General features: G+C 47.6%; 8 protein-coding genes and 1 non-coding gene across 9 annotated transcripts; 6 read left to right on the top strand and 3 right to left on the bottom strand.

The window, feature by feature from the left end:
• The first annotated feature begins 635 nt into the window (after positions 1 to 635).
• On the top strand, positions 636 to 1,285 carry SPPG_02573 (DNA binding protein). The gene is made up of 2 exons (XM_016750854.1): positions 636 to 887; positions 960 to 1,285. The coding sequence occupies exons 1-2, from the start codon at positions 867 to 869 to the stop codon at positions 1,236 to 1,238; spliced, it is 300 nt and encodes a 99-aa protein (XP_016610109.1). The 5' UTR covers positions 636 to 866; the 3' UTR covers positions 1,239 to 1,285.
• A 97-nt stretch (positions 1,286 to 1,382) lies between these two features.
• Positions 1,383 to 2,301, bottom strand: SPPG_02572 (uncharacterized protein; the record flags this gene model as incomplete). Its single annotated transcript, XM_016750853.1, has 2 exons — positions 1,383 to 2,072; positions 2,134 to 2,301. The coding sequence occupies 2 exons, from the start codon at positions 2,299 to 2,301 to the stop codon at positions 1,383 to 1,385; spliced, it is 858 nt and encodes a 285-aa protein (XP_016610108.1).
• Positions 2,302 to 4,138: 1,837 nt separating this feature from the next.
• Positions 4,139 to 5,343, top strand: SPPG_02571 (uncharacterized protein). The gene is made up of 2 exons (XM_016750852.1): positions 4,139 to 4,556; positions 4,619 to 5,343. The coding sequence occupies exons 1-2, from the start codon at positions 4,409 to 4,411 to the stop codon at positions 5,212 to 5,214; spliced, it is 744 nt and encodes a 247-aa protein (XP_016610107.1). The 5' UTR covers positions 4,139 to 4,408; the 3' UTR covers positions 5,215 to 5,343.
• Positions 5,344 to 5,473: 130 nt separating this feature from the next.
• On the top strand, positions 5,474 to 7,699 carry SPPG_02570 (uncharacterized protein). Its single transcript, XM_016750851.1, has 10 exons — positions 5,474 to 5,680; positions 5,746 to 5,792; positions 5,879 to 5,987; positions 6,057 to 6,143; positions 6,209 to 6,261; positions 6,330 to 6,384; positions 6,454 to 6,535; positions 6,602 to 6,709; positions 6,773 to 6,832; positions 6,893 to 7,699. Exons 1-10 carry the CDS (start codon positions 5,499 to 5,501, stop codon positions 6,953 to 6,955), a joined length of 846 nt encoding a protein of 281 aa, XP_016610106.1. The 5' UTR covers positions 5,474 to 5,498; the 3' UTR covers positions 6,956 to 7,699.
• A 617-nt stretch (positions 7,700 to 8,316) lies between these two features.
• On the top strand, positions 8,317 to 8,402 carry SPPG_10057. Its single transcript has one exon. It is a non-coding gene; the product is annotated as a tRNA-Asn (tRNA).
• A 334-nt stretch (positions 8,403 to 8,736) lies between these two features.
• On the bottom strand, positions 8,737 to 10,098 carry SPPG_02569 (uncharacterized protein). The gene is made up of 3 exons (XM_016750850.1): positions 10,084 to 10,098; positions 9,459 to 9,968; positions 8,737 to 9,397 (listed from the first exon to the last, which is right to left on the bottom strand). The coding sequence occupies exon 3, from the start codon at positions 9,375 to 9,377 to the stop codon at positions 8,961 to 8,963; it is 417 nt and encodes a 138-aa protein (XP_016610105.1). The 5' UTR covers positions 9,378 to 9,397; positions 9,459 to 9,968; positions 10,084 to 10,098; the 3' UTR covers positions 8,737 to 8,960.
• A 3,611-nt stretch (positions 10,099 to 13,709) lies between these two features.
• On the top strand, positions 13,710 to 14,557 carry SPPG_02568 (uncharacterized protein). Its single transcript, XM_016750849.1, has 3 exons — positions 13,710 to 13,878; positions 13,946 to 14,009; positions 14,078 to 14,557. The coding sequence occupies exons 1-3, from the start codon at positions 13,815 to 13,817 to the stop codon at positions 14,361 to 14,363; spliced, it is 414 nt and encodes a 137-aa protein (XP_016610104.1). The 5' UTR covers positions 13,710 to 13,814; the 3' UTR covers positions 14,364 to 14,557.
• SPPG_02567 (uncharacterized protein) lies at positions 14,481 to 19,603 on the bottom strand. The gene is made up of 15 exons (XM_016750848.1): positions 19,445 to 19,603; positions 19,097 to 19,308; positions 18,459 to 19,034; positions 18,089 to 18,406; positions 17,847 to 18,020; positions 17,631 to 17,791; positions 17,313 to 17,562; positions 17,125 to 17,254; positions 16,954 to 17,063; positions 16,792 to 16,890; positions 16,558 to 16,728; positions 16,368 to 16,499; positions 16,184 to 16,307; positions 16,017 to 16,124; positions 14,481 to 15,959 (listed from the first exon to the last, which is right to left on the bottom strand). Exons 1-15 carry the CDS (start codon positions 19,551 to 19,553, stop codon positions 14,650 to 14,652), a joined length of 3,984 nt encoding a protein of 1,327 aa, XP_016610103.1. The 5' UTR covers positions 19,554 to 19,603; the 3' UTR covers positions 14,481 to 14,649.
• Positions 19,604 to 19,933: 330 nt separating this feature from the next.
• Positions 19,934 to 23,993, top strand: SPPG_02566 (DNA polymerase (pol2); the record flags this gene model as incomplete). Its single annotated transcript, XM_016750847.1, has 11 exons — positions 19,934 to 20,008; positions 20,088 to 20,292; positions 20,360 to 20,478; positions 20,539 to 20,757; positions 20,820 to 21,335; positions 21,399 to 22,188; positions 22,253 to 22,388; positions 22,446 to 22,551; positions 22,617 to 23,776; positions 23,850 to 23,925; positions 23,985 to 23,993. The coding sequence occupies 11 exons, from the start codon at positions 19,934 to 19,936 to the stop codon at positions 23,991 to 23,993; spliced, it is 3,411 nt and encodes a 1,136-aa protein (XP_016610102.1).
• Positions 23,994 to 23,999: the final 6 nt, after the last annotated feature.

Raw genomic sequence — 23,999 nt, 5'->3', positions numbered from 1 at the left:
AACAAGGTTTACGACAAGACAGGAATATTTTCCAGAGTAGTTCGCGGGGCACTGACGCAATGCAGCGTCGTAGCTGAATCTGTTCAATTTGGCGATCGGATCCTCTCCATTTTTAGCGTGGTGCTTTGCAATCTAATGACACCAATGCCTTCATTTGTCCAACCTAACAAACCTCTATTTTTTCGGTGAGTATTGCTATCCGAAAGAACATGTATGAAATATTGCTGCGCCTGTAGATCCGGGTACTGCCGTATCCAGCTCCCCGTCCCTGAGTTTCGATGGCGAGAGGAACAGGATATCCAGTACTTGTAAGCACGCTCAGTAGCTGTACGAATTGTCCCTTTGCCATAATGCATCTCTGAAAACGGCACTTGTGCCAATGACTGGCAACGTTCTAATTCCCCCCATCATTGTGGAAATTAAAAAAAAGAAGTTAAAATCCTTAATGCTCCTTATGTGACATCATGCAATAACCTCACGGGACAACCTGCACTCGCAAAAGGCCTGCTGACCCCACAATCCCACCCCACAAATTTCCCCCCACCACATCGTTGACGTCATAATTCTTACGTCATGCGAGTCGCGTGACGAGCGTCGCGGGAGACTCCCTTCCGTTGTGGAGTTGTGAAGGGATACGAATGTTCTTAATAGGTCATGAATGAGATGACGTAGGATGGAGCACCTTCGTTGGGCGATGAGAGCGAGGAGGGCGAAAGGGCCAGTCCTGCGTCTATAAAAGGGCGCACTGTTGAGCTTCCCTCTTCGACATTAACGCAACAAACTCAACACAAAAACAACTACTCGAACACACAAAGCTTCAGCTTTAAACCAATCTACTTTTACTACCTCAAACACATCTAAACAACATGTCTTCCTCTCCTTCTCGCGTAAGTAGTAATATTACTTGGACTTGGTAAAAAAGGGCTAGGATTCGTACTCACAAGGGCCTTCACTTCTAGACTCACGGTAACATGGAATCCGCCAAGGGCGCCGTAAAAGAGAACGTTGGCAAGGTACTCGGTAACCAATCGATGAGAGTCGAGGGTGCTTCCCAGCGCGCGGCCGGTAACGCCGAAGTAGAGGCTGTCAAGACGGCCAACTATGCTGATGGGCAAATGGACTCGATGGGCGGATCTATCAAGAAGAACGTGGGAAGTGCCATTGGGAATGAGCGGATGCAGGCATCAGGGGCCCAGACAGAGGCTGCGGGTGAGATGAAGAAGGCTGCGAACCAGTAAACTTTGTATACTATAAATAAAGAACATTGGACCATATTGTGACTATATGTTGTTTGGAGTCCCACGTAGTGGCCTAATTCCTAGTGAATAAAATTCAATTCCAGCGTCCATCTAGAGGATTATTTATGGAACAAGAGATATCAATCAAGGTTTCTTTCCCTGGAATTCTATCCAAATCTTTTTCACGGGATCATCGGAAGCCGTTGGATCTTCGGGACCGTGTGATTCGACTTTAACGTCCACGAACCCGATTTGTTCCATCAAGGCTTTTAACGATTTTGCCGAGTGGAGATACCGTACAACGGAGCCCGCATTCCCTTCATTGGCGCGACCGCGCCGCCACTCACCTTCCTGAAGGGCGCCAACGCATGTTCCCAAAAAAATCCCTTTAAATTCGAGCAGCGAAAGGATACGTCTTAAAAATGCTTCACATTGCGCAGCGGAGAAAACATGCAAGACTGCCGACGCGGCGATATACGTTAGCGGTTCAATGCTCGAAGCCTCGACTGCACCGACGGCTCCAGCTGGAACAGCCATGTCTCCAAATGTCGTCTTGACCGCATGAATCCTCTCACTATCATTGTACAGACGTTGTCCTAGTTTCCAGTAGCCGTCGTGAAGATCGGAGGCGGCGATTTGTGACGCTGGAACTCCATGGTGGATGAGTGCGCGTACATCGGTTCCATAGGCGCAACCCGCATCAAGGATGCGCGGAGGTGGCAAGTTAGATTTTTGGGCTTGCTGGAAGCTTTGGAGAATGGTGGGATAGAGAGAGTGTTTGGTGATGCGTGGCTCTAGGAACATGAGAGTTTGAACGCATTTGTACACATGCAGCTGCGGGAAAGTTTCAGCGCTCTGTTCAGCTCTTGTTCAGTAGCAGACAATGATGACCCACCCTTTCTCTGCTCTCCCTCCAAATATCAAACACTCTTTCCTTTAGCGCGTTCAAATTCTGTTCTCCAGTGTAAGCCTTCAAGAACGCCAAACTGGCATCGGGTATCTCGTCCGGAACAGGGGCGTTGGCAAACGAGTAATGTTCTTGGTTAGGACGTGTATCATGCATGGCAGACAACCACCGTCTATTTTGCAAGCTGTCCGTTCGACTTTGTCGTTCGTTGGAGTGTTATTTTCTTGCAAGCAAGGTTAAATGCCCCCCGGTCCCTATTTTGTGGTTTTTCTGTGCGGGAGACACCTACAGCCACCAATCGGACCCAATTCTCCCAAAAATGGAACTTCGTCATGGAGCCATGGTTCCGGAATGGATGGAAGTTGACTCACAGCCTTGGAGTATTTTCCATGCCGCCATTTAGCCGTGGTTACGGAACTTCCCCATTTATCGCGAGTGTTCTTGTGGTTACGTAGAGGGCGAAGCAACACACTCAGCCACTTATTATTTGTTTACAGCAGGTGCAATGTCGCGCAACGTGATCAGCGAGACGACACCTGCTGTAGGTCGACGACCTCTGCATTGGAAATAGTGACATGTTGGCAACCTTTATGAACGTGTTACCACATGGGGTCCCGTGGCACGTAAGTACGATGACGATGTGCCAAGTTTTGATAATTTGACCCTCCGCCAATAGCAGCTTTACATAGTGTCCTTTCGGGCAGACCTCGTTTGTGTTGGGCATTATCTTTCCAAACATCATTTCGTATATCCGGCCATCACTTCTTGCATTTTAGATCAAAGGCTGAGCAACGTCAAGATTTTGCATGGGGAGATTCGCCCACGTTACAACGTTGTAGAAGGTGGCCCGTCAGTATGGGAAGCAGGGAGGCATGGAACAAAAATGCTGACAAAGCTTCGTGGACATTCCAAATTTTCGTATTGCGCTTAGTGACGATTTTTTTTTTCCGATGCTTACAAAGAATTAGGATGACAGCGTAGTTAAGCACACTTAGCCATGTAGCACATGGGCAATGGCGTAACGCTGCGTTTAACAAAAGTTGATGGATCACAAAGGCAGCTTGTTCGCAAAAAAATTAGTAGTAAAATGCAACACATGCGGACTCAAAAAGTGTAAAATGTAAAATGGAGGATAGATCATGGTTTCTTGTACTTGCGTTCAAGACTTTTTTAACGGAAAATCCGTGGCTGACGACTCTGTGATGTCAAATATAAAAGAGGACGGAGCGGGTTGCCTTACCTGCAATGACGAGGTTCTAAGTCGATTGATAAAAATCTTTTAGAATAGACCCGACTCTCCGGCTTTGCAAACTACGACCTACGAAAATGACCAAATACCTGGCCACCATCATCACCATCTTCGTTGCCCTTTTAGTCCTCTGTGCATCCATGGCGGACGCCGATTCGTGTCGCGGCAAGCATCGGGCCAAGAACTACTCTGGTCCCTGCATCAGAGAAGTATCTTGTCGGGATTACTGCAAGAATGAAGAAGGCAAGCACACCGGACTCTGCGAGCGGGACGGTTTCGGCAGGGCATGCTTCTGCTGTGATGGATGCCACACTGATAATAACGGCAACTGCTGTGGCGAAGCCACTGGCAAACCCTGCAATTGAACCCGCCGCGACCGTAGCGTAGCCGCACTTGCCAATGTTCAGCACTAGATGATAGCATATGTCAGCAGAAGGATTTATTTTTTAATAAAAAAGGGAGTTCGCCCAACTTCCGATCTGTACCGCCCTTTGGGCTGATCGTCTAATCAGAAGTCTGTGCGGGCAAAGAAAGACTACATTTGTGAGCGAGGACGGGGGTTCAGCTGCCAAAGTCGTTCACAAGCACATGTCAAAAAACACAGCCCACCCCACAGTGCCAATATGGCCAGAGGCTCAGTTGAGACTGTAAGGCACAGTCACATGAATCTGTGGCTCAGATGTGTAAACGTCATTCCCAGTGACTGGCAAAAAGCAAGGATCGGCTTTGTCAAAAAGTGACACCTGACGTAGACCTGAGCAGTTTGATGAATGGCCCTTTCTGAAGGGGAACCGGCGGAGATGGGTCGATTCGTCTGTTCGGACATATCGATAGAGGTGTGATGAGGTGTTGCAGCCAGCTGGCTCTGCGCTTCAATTTGTCACCTGCATCCTTTTTGCCCGTTTATCATTTTGCCCACGTCACCCCCAGCGTCGACAAGCTCCTCCATATAAAATCTCACCGCCCTCCAGTCCTCGCCGGATAAATCTGAACTTTTACGCTTTCGGACGAACAATGCATATTCAACCAACAAAACGCTCTCGACCACGGTCCTTTTCGGAACCTATCAAATGGTCGTCCATTGTAAAAATGCCAGCATCAACATGGACTCGGTTATGGGATAAGCGAAGCATTGACTTTGGGCTACATGCTGCGTGTTCTGGTAAGCCATGTGTGATGGCTTGAATGTTCACCACACCCAGAACTGACTCAAACTCATGATAGCTGGCGATATTGGTTGGGTCAAATTTGCCCTCGACAACGGCCAGTCTGTGAACGCTGTCTTTCACGGCATGACGCCTCTGCACGTTGCAGCTGGACAAGGTGACATTGGGGTCATCCGGCTTCTTATCCAACGTGGTGCATATGTAAATGGACCAAGACTATCGAAAACTCGCAGCGCCGACAACTTGAACGACCTATACCACCAGCCAGAAGGCTCATCCTTGACCATTCGTGGTCAAACCGCTCTTCATTTTGCCGCTGCAAACGGGCACCTGGAAGTCGTTCGCGAATTGCTAGTACATGGAGCATGTCCAACCATACGAGACGAATTCAACTGCTCTTCCATAGATGTTGCGGCGGCCGTTGGGAGGAGGGACATTGTAGATGTTTTACTCCGAACCGCCCAGGCGTGGGATACAAAAGAACGCGACATTGACCGACAATCGGTACAATCGAGAAAGAGTGGGAACGAGGGAAGGAGCAAAAGGATTTCATTGTGGGGTGCAAGACGGAATAGCTTCCTAGAGCGTCCATATCGATTCTCATTGAAGCCGATCATTCCCTCTGGCCGTGTGGTGCCTGTTGCTGCTTCGTGATATGGACGATAGGAATATTGAGATGCGGATGAGGCCAGTTAGCGATACCCTATCTTTTGGACTGTACATATTTGTTGCATTTGTGTGAATAGGAATTCTTGTCTTTTTTGCATATTATTTTTTGTGTCGGTTTTGTTGAGCAGTTCCTCGTCAGAACTCCATGTACTGGTATTGTACAGTACGTAATGGATTTGTCACGTGAAGCTACTGATGATTCATCACAATTACCCACGTCAAAAGTTCGCACAACCTTCCACTTTCCACACCATCTTTGCTTGAGCGGCATGTCATCTCCGAAGCGCCCACCTATTATTGAGCCTCCAACTGAGGATCCCGATTTTATTGGTTACGCTCAGGCTGCCGGAGCACGGGGATATGGGGCTATCCCGGGATCTCCCTCTAGCGCCCCGCCCATCTTTGTCGCCCCACCGGCGTACTTGAATGACAATGACTTGCCAGATGACTTGTACGTTGCTGTTGACTGTAGATTGTAAACAATAAAGTTGCCTAACAGTTTTGACTTTCCGGCAGCAAATATGGTGTTTCGGTTGCCAATGCGGATCTTGCCATTCGCCTCGGTATGTAGTTACTCGTGCAGACGAAAGGACAAACCAAAAATGCCTAGAGATATTAAAATCTTCACTTTATCATCACATTTAAACAGCATTTGTCAGAAAAGTTTATACCATCCTCGCCTGCCAACTCGGTTTGACCGGTGCGGTATCCGCCCTTTTCATGACAAATGAAACGGTGAAGCAATGGGTGCAAACCAAGTGCGTATAGTTGAGCTAGTCAGATTTATTAGATATTGATTGGAATCTCACCTATCATGCTCCTTCTAGCATATGGGCAATGTATCTTTCATGGCTCGCGACGTTTGGCGTCCTGTTTGCTTTGATAGTCAAGCGTAGATCTCATCCAGTCAACTTGTACGTTACATCGCCGTGTCAAGTTTTGATTTCAGACTCTTGACTGATATAGCCCCTTACCATAGGTGGCTCTTGGGGCTCTTCACCCTCCTGGAAGCATATTCGATCGGCACTGTCGGTGAGTGACTGATGTGTCCTTTCGATTCCTGAATTCGGTCTGAAAGTGGTGCACATTCTACCGTCTAGTGTCATTTTTTGACTCTGTTACAGTGCTACAAGCCGTTGTCTTGACTTTTGCGCTGTATGTCGGGTTGCTGTGAACTGAGGCTGTGCCAATCACTGGGTTTGACAATAACTCTTTCTGTTGCAGATTTGTGGGGTTGACGCTCTTCACACTGCAGAGCAAGTATGACTTTTCTTCATGGGGCCCCTTCCTTTTTGGCACACTTTGGGTAAGCGATTCACCGACTTGCTAGATGAGAAGTATTCACCCTTTTTCTCATGTGTGAATGTTTTAGGTGATCATTATAGGAACATTCATTCAAATCTTCTTGCCATATAACTCAACCTTCAACCTCATTATTGCCGTTGCGACTGCCGTTTTGTTTTGCGCGTTTATTGTTTACGTACGTAGTGATATCGGCAGCTAAATGGTCATAGCATAAAGAATAATGGATCATCTCCTCTAGGACACGCAAGAGATTTTTACCAAGCTAAGTCCCGAAGAATATATTGCAGCGGCTGTGGAGGTACATTAAATGCTGATCTTTGCAACCAATGTCAGGAAGGTTGATCTCTTGTTTCCACAGCTCTACCTGGACCTCATCAATTTGTTTTTGGCGATCCTCCGTATTTTGGACGCGCGTGACTGAACAGTCATCAAAGTGCATTCTTTGCGCTTCAGTTGACAGCCCTCATGGACTAGCAATCTCCGGCAGTACGAGCGAGAGTAATCCTGTATATTTGTATTTTTGTATCTGTATTTTGGATCTGATTCTGAACATGGCCACGTGTCCCTCATATGACTTGTCGGACGCTATGGCAACAGTTCCGGTTTTTATTCTTCTTGCATTTTCACATGGCCGCGTCGTCCTCGTCTCGCCTTCGCCCTCGCTTCACAGCCGTGCACAGCTGTGGGCGGGTTTCCTCCCCTCGCTCATGCAAACGAGATACCGCTAGAGTGAAGTACAAATGTGCATGTAAGTTTGCGTTATGCATCCCTCAACCCCTTTGGACACCGCCCAAAGACACTGCGAAAAGTGATGAGTTTAGTCGAAACAAAAATGATAGGAATAGCCGTCAGATGGTCCCACGACCGGTTGATGTACAAAAATCACTCTGAAACCGTTGACGTCTTTTTGAGATTGGGAATGGGGGGACGACAGGGATGAGGCTTGATAAGGCATAGCATCGATCTGATCCTCTTTGTCCTACAGGTCATGGCGACGGGGTTGAATGCTGTGCTGGTGGTGACCTTCAGTTTCTTCAAGGTGGTGAATGAGATGAGAAAGAAAATGGTTTGTTCTTGTTCATTTGGTTTCCAAGTTAATTTGCATAGATAGTTCCTTTATTGCATATGTATACTGTTTACAAATACGATACAAATAATGTACAAATGTCTCTAAAAAGACAGATCGTCCATGAGAGCCCACCTCCCCCGGACCCCACCTATTTAGTAATGTCAAACTCGGTTTGCAGCTTGACTAAACCCTTTTCGCAGTTTATCCAAAGCGGCATCTGCTCCCACCAACGCATTTCGTCGCAAATAGGTTTTGGCAGGTACAACGTCGTCAAGCGTCTCAATAGGAAGATGGCTATTTGGTGTCCATGATGAGGTAGGGGTGAGAAGGAGGGACGTGGATTGGAGGGTTGTGGTTGTGGTTGATGAACTTGGCATTTGGATGTTGGAGATGTGGGGATTGTGTGATCAGTTGCGAGCAAAGGAAAGGAATTTGGTCGTAGAGGGATTTGCTTTATACCACTAGCCCGCAGTTTGAAAACTGCGCAAAAGTCTTTTCCCTTTTTTTCTTCTATTGAAAATCTCCCCTACGTCACCATACAATGCCCAAGGAAAAAAAAAAACGGCAGGAAGATTGTGTTATGGCAAAAGACTTTGCAACTTTAAGAAAAAGCAAAAAAGTCGCACGGTCGGAATTTGAAATTTCTTTCTTGTAACCAACAAAGCATTTTATGACTGTAATTATATAATACAGACTTGGATGCCGTTCCGCCAGCTTCTGTGGCGCAATTGGTTAGCGCGTTCGGCTGTTATCTGAGGTAGCTACCGAGAGGTTGCCAGTTCGACCCTGGCCAGGAGCGTTCGAATGTTTGAGCCGACTTTTTGCTTTTGCTGCCATTATATACTCGACTTCACGAGCCTTGATATATTTTTCCAGAGTACCGCCTTTTTAACAGGATCGACTTCAGAAATAGGCAGTGCACGGTGTCGGACGAATACTTGAGGCCTCATGAATTCGACAAGATATGGAAACGACATGGCGCACGCCGTCGGACAACGAGCCCAATCAATTTAGCCACGCTTGCCAATTGCTCAAAAGTCTTCATAGGAAAATGAATTAATTTCATCAGAAAGAACTGGGCAACTTCACGCAAATCGAATGTAACGCATACATGCATGCATATATAAACAAATGATAGATGTTCCAAATATATATCCCATGGCCACATGACTAATCCCCACAGCATCAAGCGTCAAAGCATGCACAAACATATGATAACACTCCTTCCTTCATCACTTTGGTGTTCTTTACGAACTGTCGATTAGCGAAAAGCATAACGCATACACGCATGCATATATAAACAAATGATAGATGTTCCAAATATATATCCGTGGCCACATGACTAATCCCCACAGCATCAAGCGTCAAAGCATGCACAAACATATGATAACGCTCCTTCCTTCATCACTCTGGTGTTCTTTACAAACTCTCGATTAGCGAAAAGCAGCTTGGCTTCCACGCCATCGGGCCCATTCGTGTAATCCTCGCAGTACACGCCGTCCCTACTACATGCCATTGGCTCCTGGATAAGATCAAAAAGACTTTTTTTCACGAGATCTGTCTCGCTCTGGTCGCGGTAGCCATTGGCCATTTGCACCTGATCTGACAAGATGTTTGCGACACCGCCAGCGCCAACGTGTTGTTCGGCGGCAATTTGCATGCAGTTTTGGTTCGAGTTTGTGCGGCACTTGATGTTTGGTAAGGCCGAGGTTGGAAGAGTGTAGGCGAGTAGAGGAACTACCACCGAGAGAAATGATGTACAGTCGAAGCGCATTCTTTGTGGTTGATGGGTTTCTAAGGGCGCACAGTCATTAGTGATATGCTGCTCAATCTCAATGATCAATTACCACTTTACCTGTTGAAAGAGGGCTACGGATATTGTTATGGAGGTAAGAATACGGAAGTATTACCTCTTATAGGCCTATGGGGAGCCCAGTTGTAGAATCATCTTCAGCCATCCCCAGCCGTTATGGCAGCGACTTTCTCCCACAGTGAACAACCGACAACGTGCGCCCTCCGACGAATTGTTCTTCCTCACTGCGGTAAACAAATTTTACGGGAGTGGACAAAGGTGCAGCCAGCGATATTGTCCTCCGTGTTGCGTGCATTCAGAGCGGGCCATATGTTGGCGGGGAGCAGGCAGTGGATGTAGCAGAGTTTTGGACAATGGGCAACATTGCCGACTCGCGGAGCTACACATCATTGCACAGCTCCCGCCAGATAACGAAAGCGACTGTCACCTTCTGCTGCGACGAGTGCGTTTGTCGTTGGGAGGTTCACGCGCGCGTCGGAGGGCGGGCGCAGTTGAAAATATTAGAAAGTTCCCTGCCACTGATCACTTCAGCCGTTGTGGGGTACCGCAGGGCTGCAACATAAATGCACACAATTTGTTTTCAAATATTTATAAAATATAAACGATCATAAATCATCTTTAGCATGAAGTGAACCCTGAATTGGGACCGTTAGAACATTTATTGTACCTATAAAGCTTGCAAACGTTGCCGCTGCTTTGAAAGTTTGGAGCATTTTGACAGAACGTTTGGTCGCATTTGCCATTCTTGGCGATACCAGCGAACAATGGATTGGAACAAAATGTTCCTTGCTCTACCGTAAGCATCTTCTCCTTGGGAAGTCTCCTTTCGCTGTGCTTTGATGGACAAGATGCGATCCAGATCACAACAGCAACGATAAAATGGCATTCTTCATTCTTATTCCGCTACCTACTTGACATATAAAAGGTAAAAAGCACCAGATACAGCAATACCATTTGAAATCATAACAAAGTTCGATAGCTCAATTTGGAATACCAGTGAGGGCCAGCCCAAAGTGTGGAACGCTTTTATAAATGTTTCATCTACCAATAACACAGAGTTCTAAATGACAAACGATACCATGGTGCCCACAAACATTTTGTATCTGGTGGCACTGACCTCCATGACTACTAACAGCTGCCCGAGCGCAATGGAGATACGAATCGTTCTTTCCGCTAATTACAATATTACGAATAGAAGTTTGTGAACAGAGTCTCAATATGAGCAAAAAGCTTTTGGTTCGAGGTCTCCAATGATCATCATTAATATAAATATAATTAAGAAAGTACGAATTTATGATACAAAGAGAGATCAAATTTCTATATGCCATTCCGTCTGTACGAAAGCGGGACCAAAGGAAAGACCTTTGAAAAATAAGGAATCTAAAAAAGAGCGGGTAGGTTAGCAAAAAAGTAGATGGACATACAGAAAGACCTTGCAAGATGCTATTGGAGGACAGCCCACGAGTGACTGCTTGCCGTAGCCGCCAAAACCCCCCCTATGGTGCCCAGCTCCCGAAAGATACCGTGAATCGCAGTTGATCAATCAACTGAGGGTCACGGCCCCAGCAAAGCTCACATCATCTAACTCTGGTCGCTAAACGGATCGTAGCCCGCGGAGAGGTGTGGCCCCAGCAGGCATAAAAGCCCCGAAATGATGCACAGACCTCGCCAGAACGAACTAATCGACGCGTCCGCAGAGCCGCCCTTATCCGCCCACCTCAGCAAAAACCTTCGATTGTAGTCCCCAGGATCCGTATGGCACCAGCAGGCGAGAGCCCCGAATATGCACATAATTAGCCAAGTAAAGGACTGATCGCTTGGCCAACTGAGGTAGCTGACGATGCAAGCACGATGAAACCCATCCACTTTCAGCCGCCTACCCACCTAAGAGTTCATCCGGGATGAAGAGCCCGAGTGATTTCACGAATGCGAAGGAATGAAGGAGAAAGGGAGAAACGATGGGGGAGGGCCTTTTTATAGACGACAACGCGTCAAGGGGTTGCACGTGGACACGCGTTCATCCAATCAGCGCGACGCACGTTCGACCAATCAGCGACATTCGAGAGTGATGAATCAAACTAATTAGGTAGCCAGCACCTAAGTATTACGTAATCTGTCCATAGTGAGCTCTGAGCAGTGTTCATCTGATATCACATGCTGTGCACAGTCACCCAAAAGATTCTGAAACGCGCAACCCAGCGTCATGAAACAATATTGACATTCTCACTATAAATACCAAATCACTCCTACTTGCAATTGTCAAGGTCCTTCGGGACCCTCTGACATCAATTAAAATTGGAATCGATACAGAGAAGATTAGCATGGCCCCTGCGCAAGGATGACACGCTAGAACTGAGTGGATGCCCCTACGGGGGCTAAATCTTTTGTCGCTTGACCACGGTCATGTGACCCGATGACATGACGCGCAGAAAGGAACACATGAGTGCGTGGAGGAAAGTGCCAAGATGCGGTAGGCGCTGCCCACGGGTGTGAAAGGACGTGGTATGTAAATAGGAAGTCAGACGGAGCCCTTAGAGTACTTTCTGGGAGGCCAGTGGAGACAGGGCACGCTAGAGACGAGGACTGGCACCACGGGAAAAGCGCATGAAGATGCGCGTGGACAACTCCGTACGGCCGGCGCAAACTCAGCCGAGATAGGGGACGCTCGATCGATTTCTCCAAAGCTCAACGGAGGACGAGTCCCAAGCAGGTGCAATGCAGGGGACGAAAGATTGCAACAGTGTCCAAACACCCAACGAACTGAATCAACAGAGGGCGCGATAACCGAGTGCAGCGCAAGCTAGAAGGGTGTGTGGTGGATCTATTCAATGAACGATGAGGGTACGCTATGGTCAATGCACCCAAGAGTTTGCAAAAGTCAGAGTGGAACGGAGGCCTAACGGATTGATTGACAGCCGAGTACAAGGCACGCCGCTAGGGTGAATGCGTCGGGAACCTACGAAAGCCAGAGTGGGACCGAGTGCTCAGGGCCAACGGACCATGGACTACAAGTAACAGTTTCCTACTCTGCGTCGCTAGTTCAGGGCCGACTCATTAAACATACAAGACATAAGGCGGTTCGGGGTGACCAAGAAGTATTCTAAACCAGTGCACATGGGACTGAATACGTGAGCAGGCAGCATGTAGAAAAGATGTCGCCGAATGAGCCTCAGACGAAACCGGGCCTGACGGTGAATAGTCTAAAAACCAAAAATCTCGGAATCAAAACTACTCGACCCCTAGTGCACATGGTACCGTGTATCTAGAAACGTGTATCCGATTGATGCTGGTCGTGAATGTGCCATATGGGGTCCAACCATTTTGGAAGCAAAACTACAGTACATATGCATTGCTTGCGTTCACTGGAGACTACTACTCCAGAATGGTGGCTGACGCACACACACATTATCTTGCGATCCATCCTGCTGCCAGCAAAAGCTAAAATTGGATGTATTGGTTGATTGATCAATGAAAACATCATGGGAAATCTCCACAAGTTGTCCAATCTAAGAATCCACCTCTGCCAATCGAACCAATGCACCCCAATCGATATGCCAGCTGCCGGTTCATCCATCTGAACAGGAGGTGTGATGAAAATGGCGGTTGGTTGCGGCAGAAGAATAATTATTATATAGACAAATTCAAAGTACTGATATGAGCATGCCTTATAAACATTGCATGCGAATAGAATAACTCGAATGAACACATTGCGCCTGGGCGCAACAGCGGAGTTTTCCGTAATGACCAGATTCAAACCTAATCTGGTGCAACTGTAGATTGCTTATATGCGCCAATACAATTGAAGCCATGACGATTAAGAAGTGTGCGAATGCAGCACAAACCTCATGGTGAAGCTGATATGAAATACTCATTAAGGCCAACAAAATCGAACCAAAGTCCATTTCTAACCCAATGCTGTGTGCCTGCAAATGCGATAGAACCATTGTACGGACCCGCTATCTGAAGATCCTTTTACTCCTCCAATGAGATTGCCATGAAAGAGCCAATATGTTTTAAGCAAGCTTGATAAACGCAAATAATCGCATCTGGAATCTGCATGTTTCCTCCGTAATCAAAGTAGTATCAACGTATGCAGGGTTAAGCTTCATCTTTAATTTCGTTGAGCACACTCACTGCTGACGTGTTCTGACGAATAAATTCATAAAACGGTAATGTCACACCAAGACCGCGTTTTCAAATGCAACATATCCATAAATGGTATCGATCATTTAGACACAGTGTTTCAAGAAGCAATTGGCCAAAAGACTGCAAAGGTTTGTTTAAAAGGCGCTTGGACAAAGGCCAACGACCGTTTTTTTGTCAACGAGCATCATCTCATTAGCAACATTACAACTCGCCAATAACACAATAGAGTAACATACTTTGCAAGCAAGCAATATGGGTCTTGGACGCTTCAACTGGTACCCATGGGCCCGCTATCTTGGACTTAATTCCGGCTTTTGTAAGTGATGAGTGGAGCGCAGTTTTGGACGTTTTCATTGTCCATTCCTAACTTGCACTCTCAACAGTCATTCTGACCGGTGGAGTTATTGGACTATGGTATCCCAAAATGATTTTGGGTGTCATTAATATGTAAGTCGGCAACGTTAGCTTAAACGTTTGTCGTAATTGGTAATTCTTACCGTCTACCTTCGTTCCAGTGTTGTCGGGCTCTTCCTCATGGGGTGGAACTGGCCTGTCGCTCCCTTCACCCTCCTGGGACCATTCTCTTCAAACTTGTGGATCCGGGCGGTCTTCCATGCCGCTGCTATAGCCCCGAGTATCCTCCTTGCCCCAACCTCGACGGGAGCAATGTGCCTTGTCTTTGCTGTATTGATGTTTATTCGAGCGGCCACCAATGGTGAGAAATGGGAACCACCAAAGCCAAGGGCAAAGAGGGATGCTGGTGGAAAGGATATGAGTGCCATCAAAGCGCCCGAGAACTAAAAAAAGGATGAGGTGTCTGGACACCACTTGGCGGATTTGTACATATTTTGCCCCTTCAGTTGTATTTTCTTGTGACATGTCTCTGGTCTCTTTGTCCAAACCCACTCTTGGGACTTTGTGAACATTGAGCGATATATATTCCATAAATAAAAAAGTGTAGATTTCACCTTCTAAAACAAACTTTCCATATTGCATCTTTACGTCTCTGTTTTCGTTTTGATTTAAAAACGATTTTCGGACTCGTATATATATATACAAAAAGATTGGGGTTGTCCTTTTGCTATCGCTACGTCCCAACAGCAAAAGAAAATTCATCATTACCCTCGGGAGCCACATTCATTTCCCCAAAAGAAAGGTTAACACCTTCTACCGTTCCCTCCATTAACACAGTTTCACTTCCACGCCGTCCAAAAAGAACGTCGGGGTCAATACCAACAGCCTGGGATGGTACATCCAACATACTCTGACTTGCTTCGTTATCTTCGTCACCGTAATTCATAACACCAGTCAACATTTGCACACCCGAAAGGCCTGGCGAATGCTTTGAACGCCGAGAAAGGGTTTCTTCCCGAGACTCGGCCCTGCCGATATGAGTGGGAATGTCATCGTCCATGGAGAGCCGAATATTACGTCCCTCTTCTTCTAAAACTTTTTCAAAGTCGTCCTGTTCATCGTGTTCAGAAGGCCGGCCATCAAAACCCTCGTCTCCAGCCCACCCAGCCCCCTGCCCATACATTCCCTCCTTTTCATCGAAATGTCCGTACTCGGGAGTGGAGGTCCGGGGAGTGCGGAAACGGTCCGTTGATACAGGACGCTGGACTGTTAAAGAAATGGGTGATGACCGGCCGCCAAGGCGATCAGGACTATTCGATCGTTGGCCGTTATCGCGATACGCACGCCCACTCTTTGGTGATCGGGCTAGTTCCTCACCAAATCGTAGAATCTCATCTAATCGGTTTCTATCGCGCGACAAAGAAGACTTTCCTGAAAATGGCGGTTCACGCTGGGTTCTGGACGAAGGCTGCATATCTGGCCTTGCCAGCAAGGACGATAACTGGGCTTCGGCGTCAAGAGGGGCAGAGCGCCCTCTGTCAGCTGTCCCTGTGTGTGATCCCAATCGCTCGACTCGATATGAACCGGATTGTGGTGATGGGATCCTGTCCCTTCCAGCCCCTCCCATGTCTGCTCTAGGAAATCTTGGGGATCCGGATGGCTCAGGTCTTGAGGAGACTGTATGCCCACCGTGATCTTGGAACCTCGCGGACGGCCCCGTTTCACTTTGTGAATGGACCGACGGATTCCTTGGACCCGATTCATCTCCTCGTCTCGAAAGAAAACGGCTATTAGAAGCTCCAAAATGCCCATTGCGCTCTCTTTCGACGCGGTGCGCGTCCGCACCTACGTCATCAACTCCGTGAATTGGAACAAAGTCTCCACTACCACCCCCACCGCGTCGATCAACAGGAGATGTGGAGCGCTCTCTGAAATGCGTCACTTGCCCATTATCATCACGACGCTCTCGGACATTTTGTGCTGGAGGCGTCAGTGGGCGTCGCAATTTTTCCAAAGAAGTTCGCCGGATGGATTTCCGCATTGCTGATGCAAGAAATAAGCCAATGATTCGCCCAAATGATTTGGCAGCCAGATACGAACCTTCAGAAAGCTCCGCTAATGAATGCACAGCATCGGCAGCGTGGACAAGTACACGACCGGGTTGGATACTATGGTCGAGTCCAAGGGTATCCCGCAAGCGTCCCAGCCCTTGTAAAACGGAGTTAGATGAACCATGCATTGTTGTAGAGACTCGATCGTCAACTTACCAGCTTGGACCTCAGCGTAAAAGACATACAAGTCATTCATCTTCGCCTGAACATCCTCAGTAGGACGTAGTTCAAATAGATCACGGAAATGGTTGACAGCCAAGTAGGCTGCGTCGTTGACAGGCTGCGAATGGGAACTGTTAATTACGCGTCAGCATAGATTCCAGAGAGGGTAAACACTCACTGCCCCAGCGCTCGGTACGCGCTGTCTTTGCTGTTGTCCAGACTGCATTCGCCTGATTGCTTCGAGACAGTTCTCATCGCTGCTAGCCGTTTGCCTCGTTCTCATGATATCATGCACCCGTCTGCGGAAGTCCTGTTGTAAGATCGTTAGTTGTCAGTCTGGGGCTCACCGCGTATGTAATGCAACGCACCCGAAGAACTTCGATATCGCCGATAGATTTGGCCCAGCTTTCGACGACCTCCAGCGTTTCTGGTAACCGGTGATAGAGACGAGGCCCAAGTTGGACATCCCCCTCATTTTCATTATCACCCAGGAATCGCGATTTATGCGCCCAGACAGCTCCATCGACTCCTTGAATAAACTATAATACTTGTCAGAAATGCAAGGTCCGCTCAATAACGACATTGCTTTTTTTGATCCCCACCTTTTCCATTTGAGGAACAAGTCTAATGACCGTCTCAACGGTTTCCAACGCAGTCGACAAACGATCAATGTCGTTAATATCAAATTTAACACACACATCCTAATACGATGGTAGGTCTTGAGTGGGATTATTCCTAGGCATGGAAAGCACAGCCACACACACCTTGAGCAATTCCTGACATTCTTCAAGCGAGAGGTTATCAATCTTGAACAATCTCAGCTTGTATGCTTTCTTGTCCATCCGGATCAGGTCCCTCGTTTTCAAACCGTTCGCTAAAAGAAAAAAAGAAACTAAGAATGAAAGAGCAACATCTATGGGTCCATGGTCATTTACCTCTCTCTCGCTTTGTCTGCTCCATCCAGTCAGCCTTTTTGGAAGCCAGAAGCTGAAGTTTTAATAGGTCGGCCTCCTTTTGTGATTCACGCAGGGCCTGGGTCATGGCTTCGAGGCGCGCCTGTAATCCCTAAAGCAGAGCATTAGCATCCGCAACTCAATATCCTACAGAACCGGGCAGCGCGTACATTGATCTGTTGGCCCATAGCTCTCTGCAACTGCTCGGCCCTCTCTTCTTCCAATGTAAGTTCCAGCGCACCCTTGCCACGGGCAGCAAGCTCCGCCTCAAGATCAATGCCATCTCTCGCCGATACTGCTCGTGACGAGTGTCCATTCTTTGACGCCCTGAACGACGACATTGGTTCAAACTTTCCATTAGCCTCCTCCTGGGGGGAAGACCGACTTCGGGTCTGTTGCGACATCTCTACAAGTTTCACTCTAGAAATGTCAACATGATGAGCGATTGCATTTGAGTTCGGTTCTCGCGTCCTGTATCGTTCTCCTACCGAAGTGTTTCGACTTCTTGGCGAGCTTTGCTGAGTTTATCTTCATATACTTCAATAACTTCCAAAGTCAAGCGATCCAGCCCGCTTTTGTTCGGATTACGATGATATTGACCGGTGATAGTCATAAAAGTACGTTCATTGCGCTGTCGCGTTTTTTCCGCCTATTTCGCGCTTAAATACACGGTTCGGATGAAGTTATCAAAAGTCCTCTCTCACCTTTTCCACCATATGGGCCATTTCCATTTTGATACGTTCAACCCGATCTTCCTCCTCTTTCATATGCTTCTTTAGACTTTCATAGCGCTTACGGAGGTCAGCGCATTCAGCTCGGGCGGTCGCAAGTTCCGCCGTCAAAGTGGCGTTTTGCGTGACGGACGCCTTTATGGTTTTCTATATAGCGACCCAGCAGTCAAATTAATATCATGTTGGCAGAAACCACTGGTCAACCTTTCTGTTACCTGCAGCTCATCTATTGTTCGCATATCATTTCCACCTGCTCGTTGCCTTTGAGCTTCCGCTTCCTTGGCTTTCTCATGCCAGATTTCCCCTTGCTTTTCCACCTGCGCGACTTTGTTCACCAAGTTCTGCACCATTTCCCCCCTCCTGACATACTCTGTGATCAAGGACGAAAAAGTAGATTTCAACGCCTCCACCTGTCGCTCGCTCAAAACTCCTGGTGTGCCCGGGTCTCCAACATTGGAATACAGTAATGCAGGATGGAGCGGTGGGAAGCCAGCAGATGTTAGCTGTGCGGAGAGATCCTGCAAAGCTGCCGACTTCAAGTGATGGTTAATATGAGCCAACGATAAAAGGCCCTAGTTTCCCTACCTGATACTCAGCCAGTCCATGCATAGATCTAGAGCGAGTGGATATCAGAGGATCCGTTGGCCTAAAGGTGCCAAGTTCTTCTGTCACCGAAGGCAACCTGCTCCGAAAAACGTCCCCTGAGGCGCTCGTAAATCTGTTTGAAGGTCCATCTGATACTGGACCTCCCCGGCTGTCCTGAATATCATGACTGCTCTGTCTCTCCAAACCCCTGATCGGCTTCACGGTGGAATCTGTTAACACATTTGAAAATGCGCGAGAGTTGGTGTTCAGGTCCGCTGTCAGCGTTGCACTACGAAGTGAGTTGGTATGCAGGGGAGCACTTCGAGTGCCCGTGATATCCGGTTCATTTTCAACCGCGTGTGGTGCTGGGTCGTTTCGAAAAGGAGGGTTTAAGGCGGCAGTTGGGGGAGATCTTCGTCCTGAGGTCCCGAGGTAGGATGGCGCTACGTCAGCAGGTCTCCTCTGTTCGTAACTAGATGGTATTCTTTCGTGCTCGCGAGCGGTTTTACGGAATTCGGTGTCGGATGGGAATGTTCTTGGTAGCTCTTCCTCGGATGCCCCAAGTTCAAAACGACCCTACAATAGTCTCGGTAATCACAATCGCCATCATGTACGAAAAGATAAATACCACAACATACATCAGCCTGTTCTCTGCTCCCAACATGAGGGATCCTAGATGTGTTGGAACTCGGTGAAGAGTCGGTAGTATTATAACTCTGTAGATCCAACACCTTGGAGATGGACGGTGTTGAGATCTCAAGATCTCTCCGAAGAGCCGCAAAGTCGACGTTTTTCTCAGCACCAGACCCCTCAAGCAAGTACCGCACGAAATCCTCCGTGTCTGTATGATCTATCGACGTATAGGTCAAGTACGAGACGATACTGTTAAAAACGCGCTCTCTGTCACAACGTGGATCACAGGATCACAGGGCAAAGAAGGGTATTCGAAGCCACGCAAGCAGAAGAAATGAATAGTTCATGCTAACCTATCGCCGAGGTGGCAGCCCTCGAGTGTCCTGGTGAGGTTACGCGACTCGTCACGCTGGCCGTGAGCACCGACTCTTGAAAGTTGCTTGACGGTCTCCTCAGACTCATTGGCTCCACGCCCGCACAGTTTTAGGCTACAAGTAATATGCAAAGTATCCCCTTAACCTTCGCTTATTGAATAGAACTCAAAGGACGCCGGCCGGCTCGACCGAAGGGGTTAGGATACAGGTGAGAAAGACCAAGGGGGCTCCTGACGTCCAAAGGCACTCCGCGATACGATCACGTGTGACTATGCACGTGATTAGGCTGTCTGCCCGATCGGACAGTGTGTGTTATCCTTCAAAACTCAGACCGACCAGCCCTGATAGCTATCTTCCGGCATCTGTGCCAGCAACGGCATCGGGCAGGTCCAAACAGGTTCAAAACAGTACATCCTACAATTATAGCTTTTGTTTCTCTGTACGGGAAACGAAGCGGTGTTTGAGGTCATGAGCCGACAGTCTGCTCTCCAAAAGTTGCGAGAACGACGAGCAGGGGGCTCGTCAAGACTTGAAGAATATGAAGTAAGTCTTCCTTCCAAGTCATCACTCTGCGTTCAGAGCCAAAGAAAAATGAAATCTAATAGTCCAAATGTACCAAAAGGTGGAAGAAGATGCGCACATTTACGATGAGATCACGGAGGATGAATACACAGCCATGCGGCGTCAGCGAATGTTGGAAGGCGACAACTTTGTAATTGACGACGATGGGCTTGGCTATGTCGATTACGGACAGGATGAGTGGGCCTCTGGCAATTCTGATGACAGTGGCAGTGATGTCGAGGTGTATGACAAGGACGACGCGAAAGGTTAGCGAGCGTCTAAAATCGCTTTAACATAATGTCGGGTGCTCATAGCTCGGGATGTACCTCTCAGGGAAGCGAAAACGAGGCAAAGGGAAGGATAAAGAAAAGGATAAACAAGGGGGAGATATCAAAAACTTGTTTAATAAACAATCCAAGAACCCGAAACCTAAACCAAAGCCTGTTGTTGCGGTAAGGCTATCTTCCTCTACTGTCAGCGAACGCATCAGGCTTAAATATGACTACGATTAGAACACGGTGTCGGCAGAAAAGGAGGAGGATCTTTTGGGATCGATTTTCAACGACTTGGACAATGAAGTTGATTTGCATGCTCCAAAACGACCAAAAGTCGAGCATACGGCCCCAGTCTTGACTAGTACGTCTTCCTCCACAATTAGAAAAGAAGCCGCGAACCCGTTTATAGTAGATCAAGAGGATCGTGCTAGAGAATCCTTGGGCAATGGAAAAAACGTACGTCTGCTTTTTCTTTGCGCTCCGATTGTTTATACTGAACAGGGTGTTCACATTTCCAGACTATAATCAATGAAATCGCGGTTAAAGTTGAGCCTATCCATCAGGACCCTTACGATTTTCAAACTCAGGAGGCATTTGACATGGGGGCGCCAATGGATGATGATGATGATGTGGTCCTGGTTGAAGAAGTTTTCCCTATCAACTCGTTAGTCGAGCCACACTCGTGTCCGGCTATCAAAGTGGAGGAGCCCGAGGATAGCGATGTGGTGGAGGTCCAAGTGAAGCCCTTGCAAACAAAAACGGGTAAACGCACAGCAGCTGCTAGTTTTGTACCAAAGTTTGAGCGGGTAGATGCAAAAGCGGAACCCACCGTGGTGTCGGCACCGACAAGATCGAATTGTCAGGGATGGATGTCTATGAAAGATTCTATTGCTGTGCAAGGTGTAGAGTCTTCACAGCCGGGGCCGGGGCCCACAGCGGTGCGGCCAGCTGATGTGCTCGAGGAAGATGGATCGTTAAGAATGTATTGGCTTGATGCTTTTGAAAAGGATGGCGTAGTGTATTTGTTTGGAAAGGTACGGAAGTTTATGTAATGATGTTGCCGCTATGGGATACGGATGTTTACCGACACATTATAGGTCCTGAAAAAGAAGGAAGGGAGCTACGTTTCCTGCTGCGTTATAGTCAACAATATGCAGCGAAACGTTCTGGTTTTGCCAAGAGAAAAAATGCTGGATGACGACGGACACCAAACCGACATTGAAGTCGAAATGCCTGACGTGTACAGCGAATTTGACGCGCTCCGGAAAAAGTACAAGATATCCGAGTTTGCTTCCGCAAAGGTTTCCCGCAACTACGCCTTTGAGATTCCTGGTGTGCCCGCTGAATCGGATTACCTTAAAGTCGTTTATCCGTTTTCGCAGCCCGCGCTGCCTGCTGGGTTGAGCGGCAAGAGCTTTAGTCGGATGTTTGGCACCAACACGAGTGCCCTGGAACTGTTTATTCTTAAAAGAAGACTGATGGGCCCATGTTGGGTCGAGATCAAGGACGCCAATTTGACCAACAAGAACATTTCATGGTGTAAAATCGAAGTCACAGTGGATAACCCGAAAACGTTGAATCCTTTCCGAGAAGACGACTCGTCTGCGCCAAAGCAGGCCCCGCCACTGGTGGTCATGAGTCTCTCATTGAGGACCGTGATGAACCATAAAAAGCACATTAACGAGATTGTGGTCGCTAGTGGACTGGTGTATCACAATGTGAATCTTGACGGCGTGACGACGGATCAGCAACAACCAACGAGATTTACGGTTGTTCGACAGTTGGAAGATATTCCACTTCCTGCTGGGTTCAATACGCTTTTACAGCAGCAAAAAACAAAAGTGGAAATTCTTCGCAACGAGCGAGGGTTGCTTGGGTTCCTGATTGGTGAGTCTGTGCTTGAAAGGACCACTTGCTAGACGTTTGGATTTGACATTGTGCTTATATATAGCCCAGATTCATCGAAGTGATCCCGATATCATTGTCGGACACAATTTCATCGACTTTGACTTGGATGTACTGTTGCATCGTATGAAATGGCATAAGGTTGATCAGTGGTCCAAGATTGGTCGATTGCGGAGAACAAAGTAGGTGGCTTGTAGGACTTGCGATTTGTGAGAACGTGGACTCATTGGATTGAATAGATGGCCACATCTGCAAAAGGGGGCTGGTGGTACCGCGGATTCAACGTTTGCGGAGAGGCAGATTGCTAGCGGACGACTGCTATGTGATACCTATCGGGCAGCGCAGGTGAATAATGAATGAGTAAGACCTGTTAGTCTATATATGATACTCATTTGCGGTTCAATCGATAGGATTTGATCAGGTCAAAGAGTTACAGTTTGACGCAGCTGGCTGCATCTCAGCTAAAAGTGGACCGGCCCAACATTGACTATGAGAAAATTCCCACATATTTTTGGGATGCGGGAAAACTTCTTGAAATGATCCAACACTGTGAATTTGACGGGTACCTTCAAGCTCAGTTGATGTTTAAGCTTCAGGTCCTGCCACTGACGAGGCAACTCACGAACCTTGCCGGCAATTTGTGGGCGCGTACAATGACTGGAGCGCGAGCCGAACGAAATGAGTATCTTCTCCTTCATGAATTCCATAACAAAAAGTTTGTAGTCCCGGACAAGATCTTTGGTGGGAAGAAAGTAATTACAGATCAGCTTCATGAAATGGAGGACGAGGGTCAACCACAACCCAAGCAAGGCAGCAGCCGACGAAAACCGGCGTATGCGGGTGGTCTCGTGCTGGAACCAAAAAAGGGATTTTACGACAAGTTTGTTTTGTTGCTTGATTTTAACAGTTTGTACCCTTCGATTATCCAAGAGTACAATATCTGTTTCACGACGGTCGATCGGTCATCTGATGGGGAAGAGGGTCAGATGCCGGATGTACCGGATCCGGATCTCGCCAAAGGCATCTTGCCAAAACTCTTGGCTGCCCTTGTTGAACGGCGTCGAGCCGTCAAGAACCTAATGAAAGACCCTAAAGCCACGCCTGCTCAACTGGCGCAGTATGATATCCGACAAAAAGCTCTGAAATTGACTGCTAATAGTATGTACGGATGTCTTGGGTTTTCCCATTCTCGATTCTACGCCAAACCCCTCGCGATGCTCATCACGAGCAAGGGACGAGAGATTCTGCAAAACACGGTGGACCTTGCCGAACAAGAGCACCTCGAAGTCATTTACGGTGACACGGACTCCATCATGATTCACACCAACACGCATGACTTGGCTCAAGTCAAGAAAATTGGGAACGAGTTTAAAAAAGCCGTAAACAAGCGGTATAACCTTTTGGAGATTGAGATGGATGGGTATTATCAGCGTATGTTGCTTTTAAAGAAGAAAAAGTATGCTGCGCTGAGTGTTGAAGAAAAGGATGGGCGGTTGCAGACTGTGTTGGAGACTAAGGGGTTGGATTTGGTGAGAAGGGATTGGTGTGGGTTGAGTCAGGATGTTAGTAGGTGAGTTTATTTTTGTCGAAACGGTTGAGTGTTTGTAATACGCTCTTGTGCTGATACGTTTCTTATGGACAAGTTACATCTTGAACCAAATCTTTTCGGAAGATGACAAGGAAAACGTTTTGGACAAGATCCATGCGTACCTGTCCAAAGTCGGTCAAGAAGTCCGACAAGGACTCGTTCCTCTTGAGAAATTCATTATCAACAAGAGCCTAACTAAGAACCC

Source organism: Spizellomyces punctatus, assembly GCF_000182565.1.
Source record: "Spizellomyces punctatus DAOM BR117 chromosome Unknown supercont1.4, whole genome shotgun sequence".
Taxonomy (NCBI): domain Eukaryota; kingdom Fungi; phylum Chytridiomycota; class Chytridiomycetes; order Spizellomycetales; family Spizellomycetaceae; genus Spizellomyces; species Spizellomyces punctatus.
Note: the sequence above shows the minus strand (reverse complement) of the source record. Positions and strands in the feature narration are given on the sequence as shown.

Excerpts from the sequence above, each read along its gene's own strand:
- SPPG_02573 (XM_016750854.1), top strand. The coding sequence starts at position 867 with ATGTCTTCCTCTCCTTCTCGC. Across the intron at positions 888-959 it reads TGTCTTCCTCTCCTTCTCGC|ACTCACGGTAACATGGAATC; the intron begins GTAAGTAGTAAT and ends CTTCACTTCTAG.
- SPPG_02571 (XM_016750852.1), top strand. The coding sequence starts at position 4,409 with ATGCATATTCAACCAACAAAACGCTCTCGACCACGGTCCTTTTCGGAA. Across the intron at positions 4,557-4,618 it reads GCTACATGCTGCGTGTTCTG|CTGGCGATATTGGTTGGGTC; the intron begins GTAAGCCATGTG and ends AACTCATGATAG.
- SPPG_02570 (XM_016750851.1), top strand. The coding sequence starts at position 5,499 with ATGTCATCTCCGAAGCGCCCACCTATTATTGAGCCTCCAACTGAGGAT. Across the intron at positions 5,988-6,056 it reads AAGCAATGGGTGCAAACCAA|CATATGGGCAATGTATCTTT; the intron begins GTGCGTATAGTT and ends TGCTCCTTCTAG. Across the intron at positions 6,833-6,892 it reads ATATTGCAGCGGCTGTGGAG|CTCTACCTGGACCTCATCAA; the intron begins GTACATTAAATG and ends TTGTTTCCACAG.
- SPPG_02569 (XM_016750850.1), bottom strand. The coding sequence starts at position 9,377 with ATGCGCTTCGACTGTACATCATTTCTCTCGGTGGTAGTTCCTCTACTC.
- SPPG_02568 (XM_016750849.1), top strand. The coding sequence starts at position 13,815 with ATGGGTCTTGGACGCTTCAACTGGTACCCATGGGCCCGCTATCTTGGA. Across the intron at positions 13,879-13,945 it reads TGGACTTAATTCCGGCTTTT|TCATTCTGACCGGTGGAGTT; the intron begins GTAAGTGATGAG and ends CACTCTCAACAG. Across the intron at positions 14,010-14,077 it reads ATTTTGGGTGTCATTAATAT|TGTTGTCGGGCTCTTCCTCA; the intron begins GTAAGTCGGCAA and ends CCTTCGTTCCAG.
- SPPG_02567 (XM_016750848.1), bottom strand. The coding sequence starts at position 19,553 with ATGAGTCTGAGGAGACCGTCAAGCAACTTTCAAGAGTCGGTGCTCACG. Across the intron at positions 16,729-16,791 it reads TTGTTCCTCAAATGGAAAAG|TTTATTCAAGGAGTCGATGG; the intron begins GTGGGGATCAAA and ends CAAGTATTATAG. Across the intron at positions 16,125-16,183 it reads TTACGCTGAGGTCCAAGCTG|GGCTGGGACGCTTGCGGGAT; the intron begins GTAAGTTGACGA and ends CCGTTTTACAAG.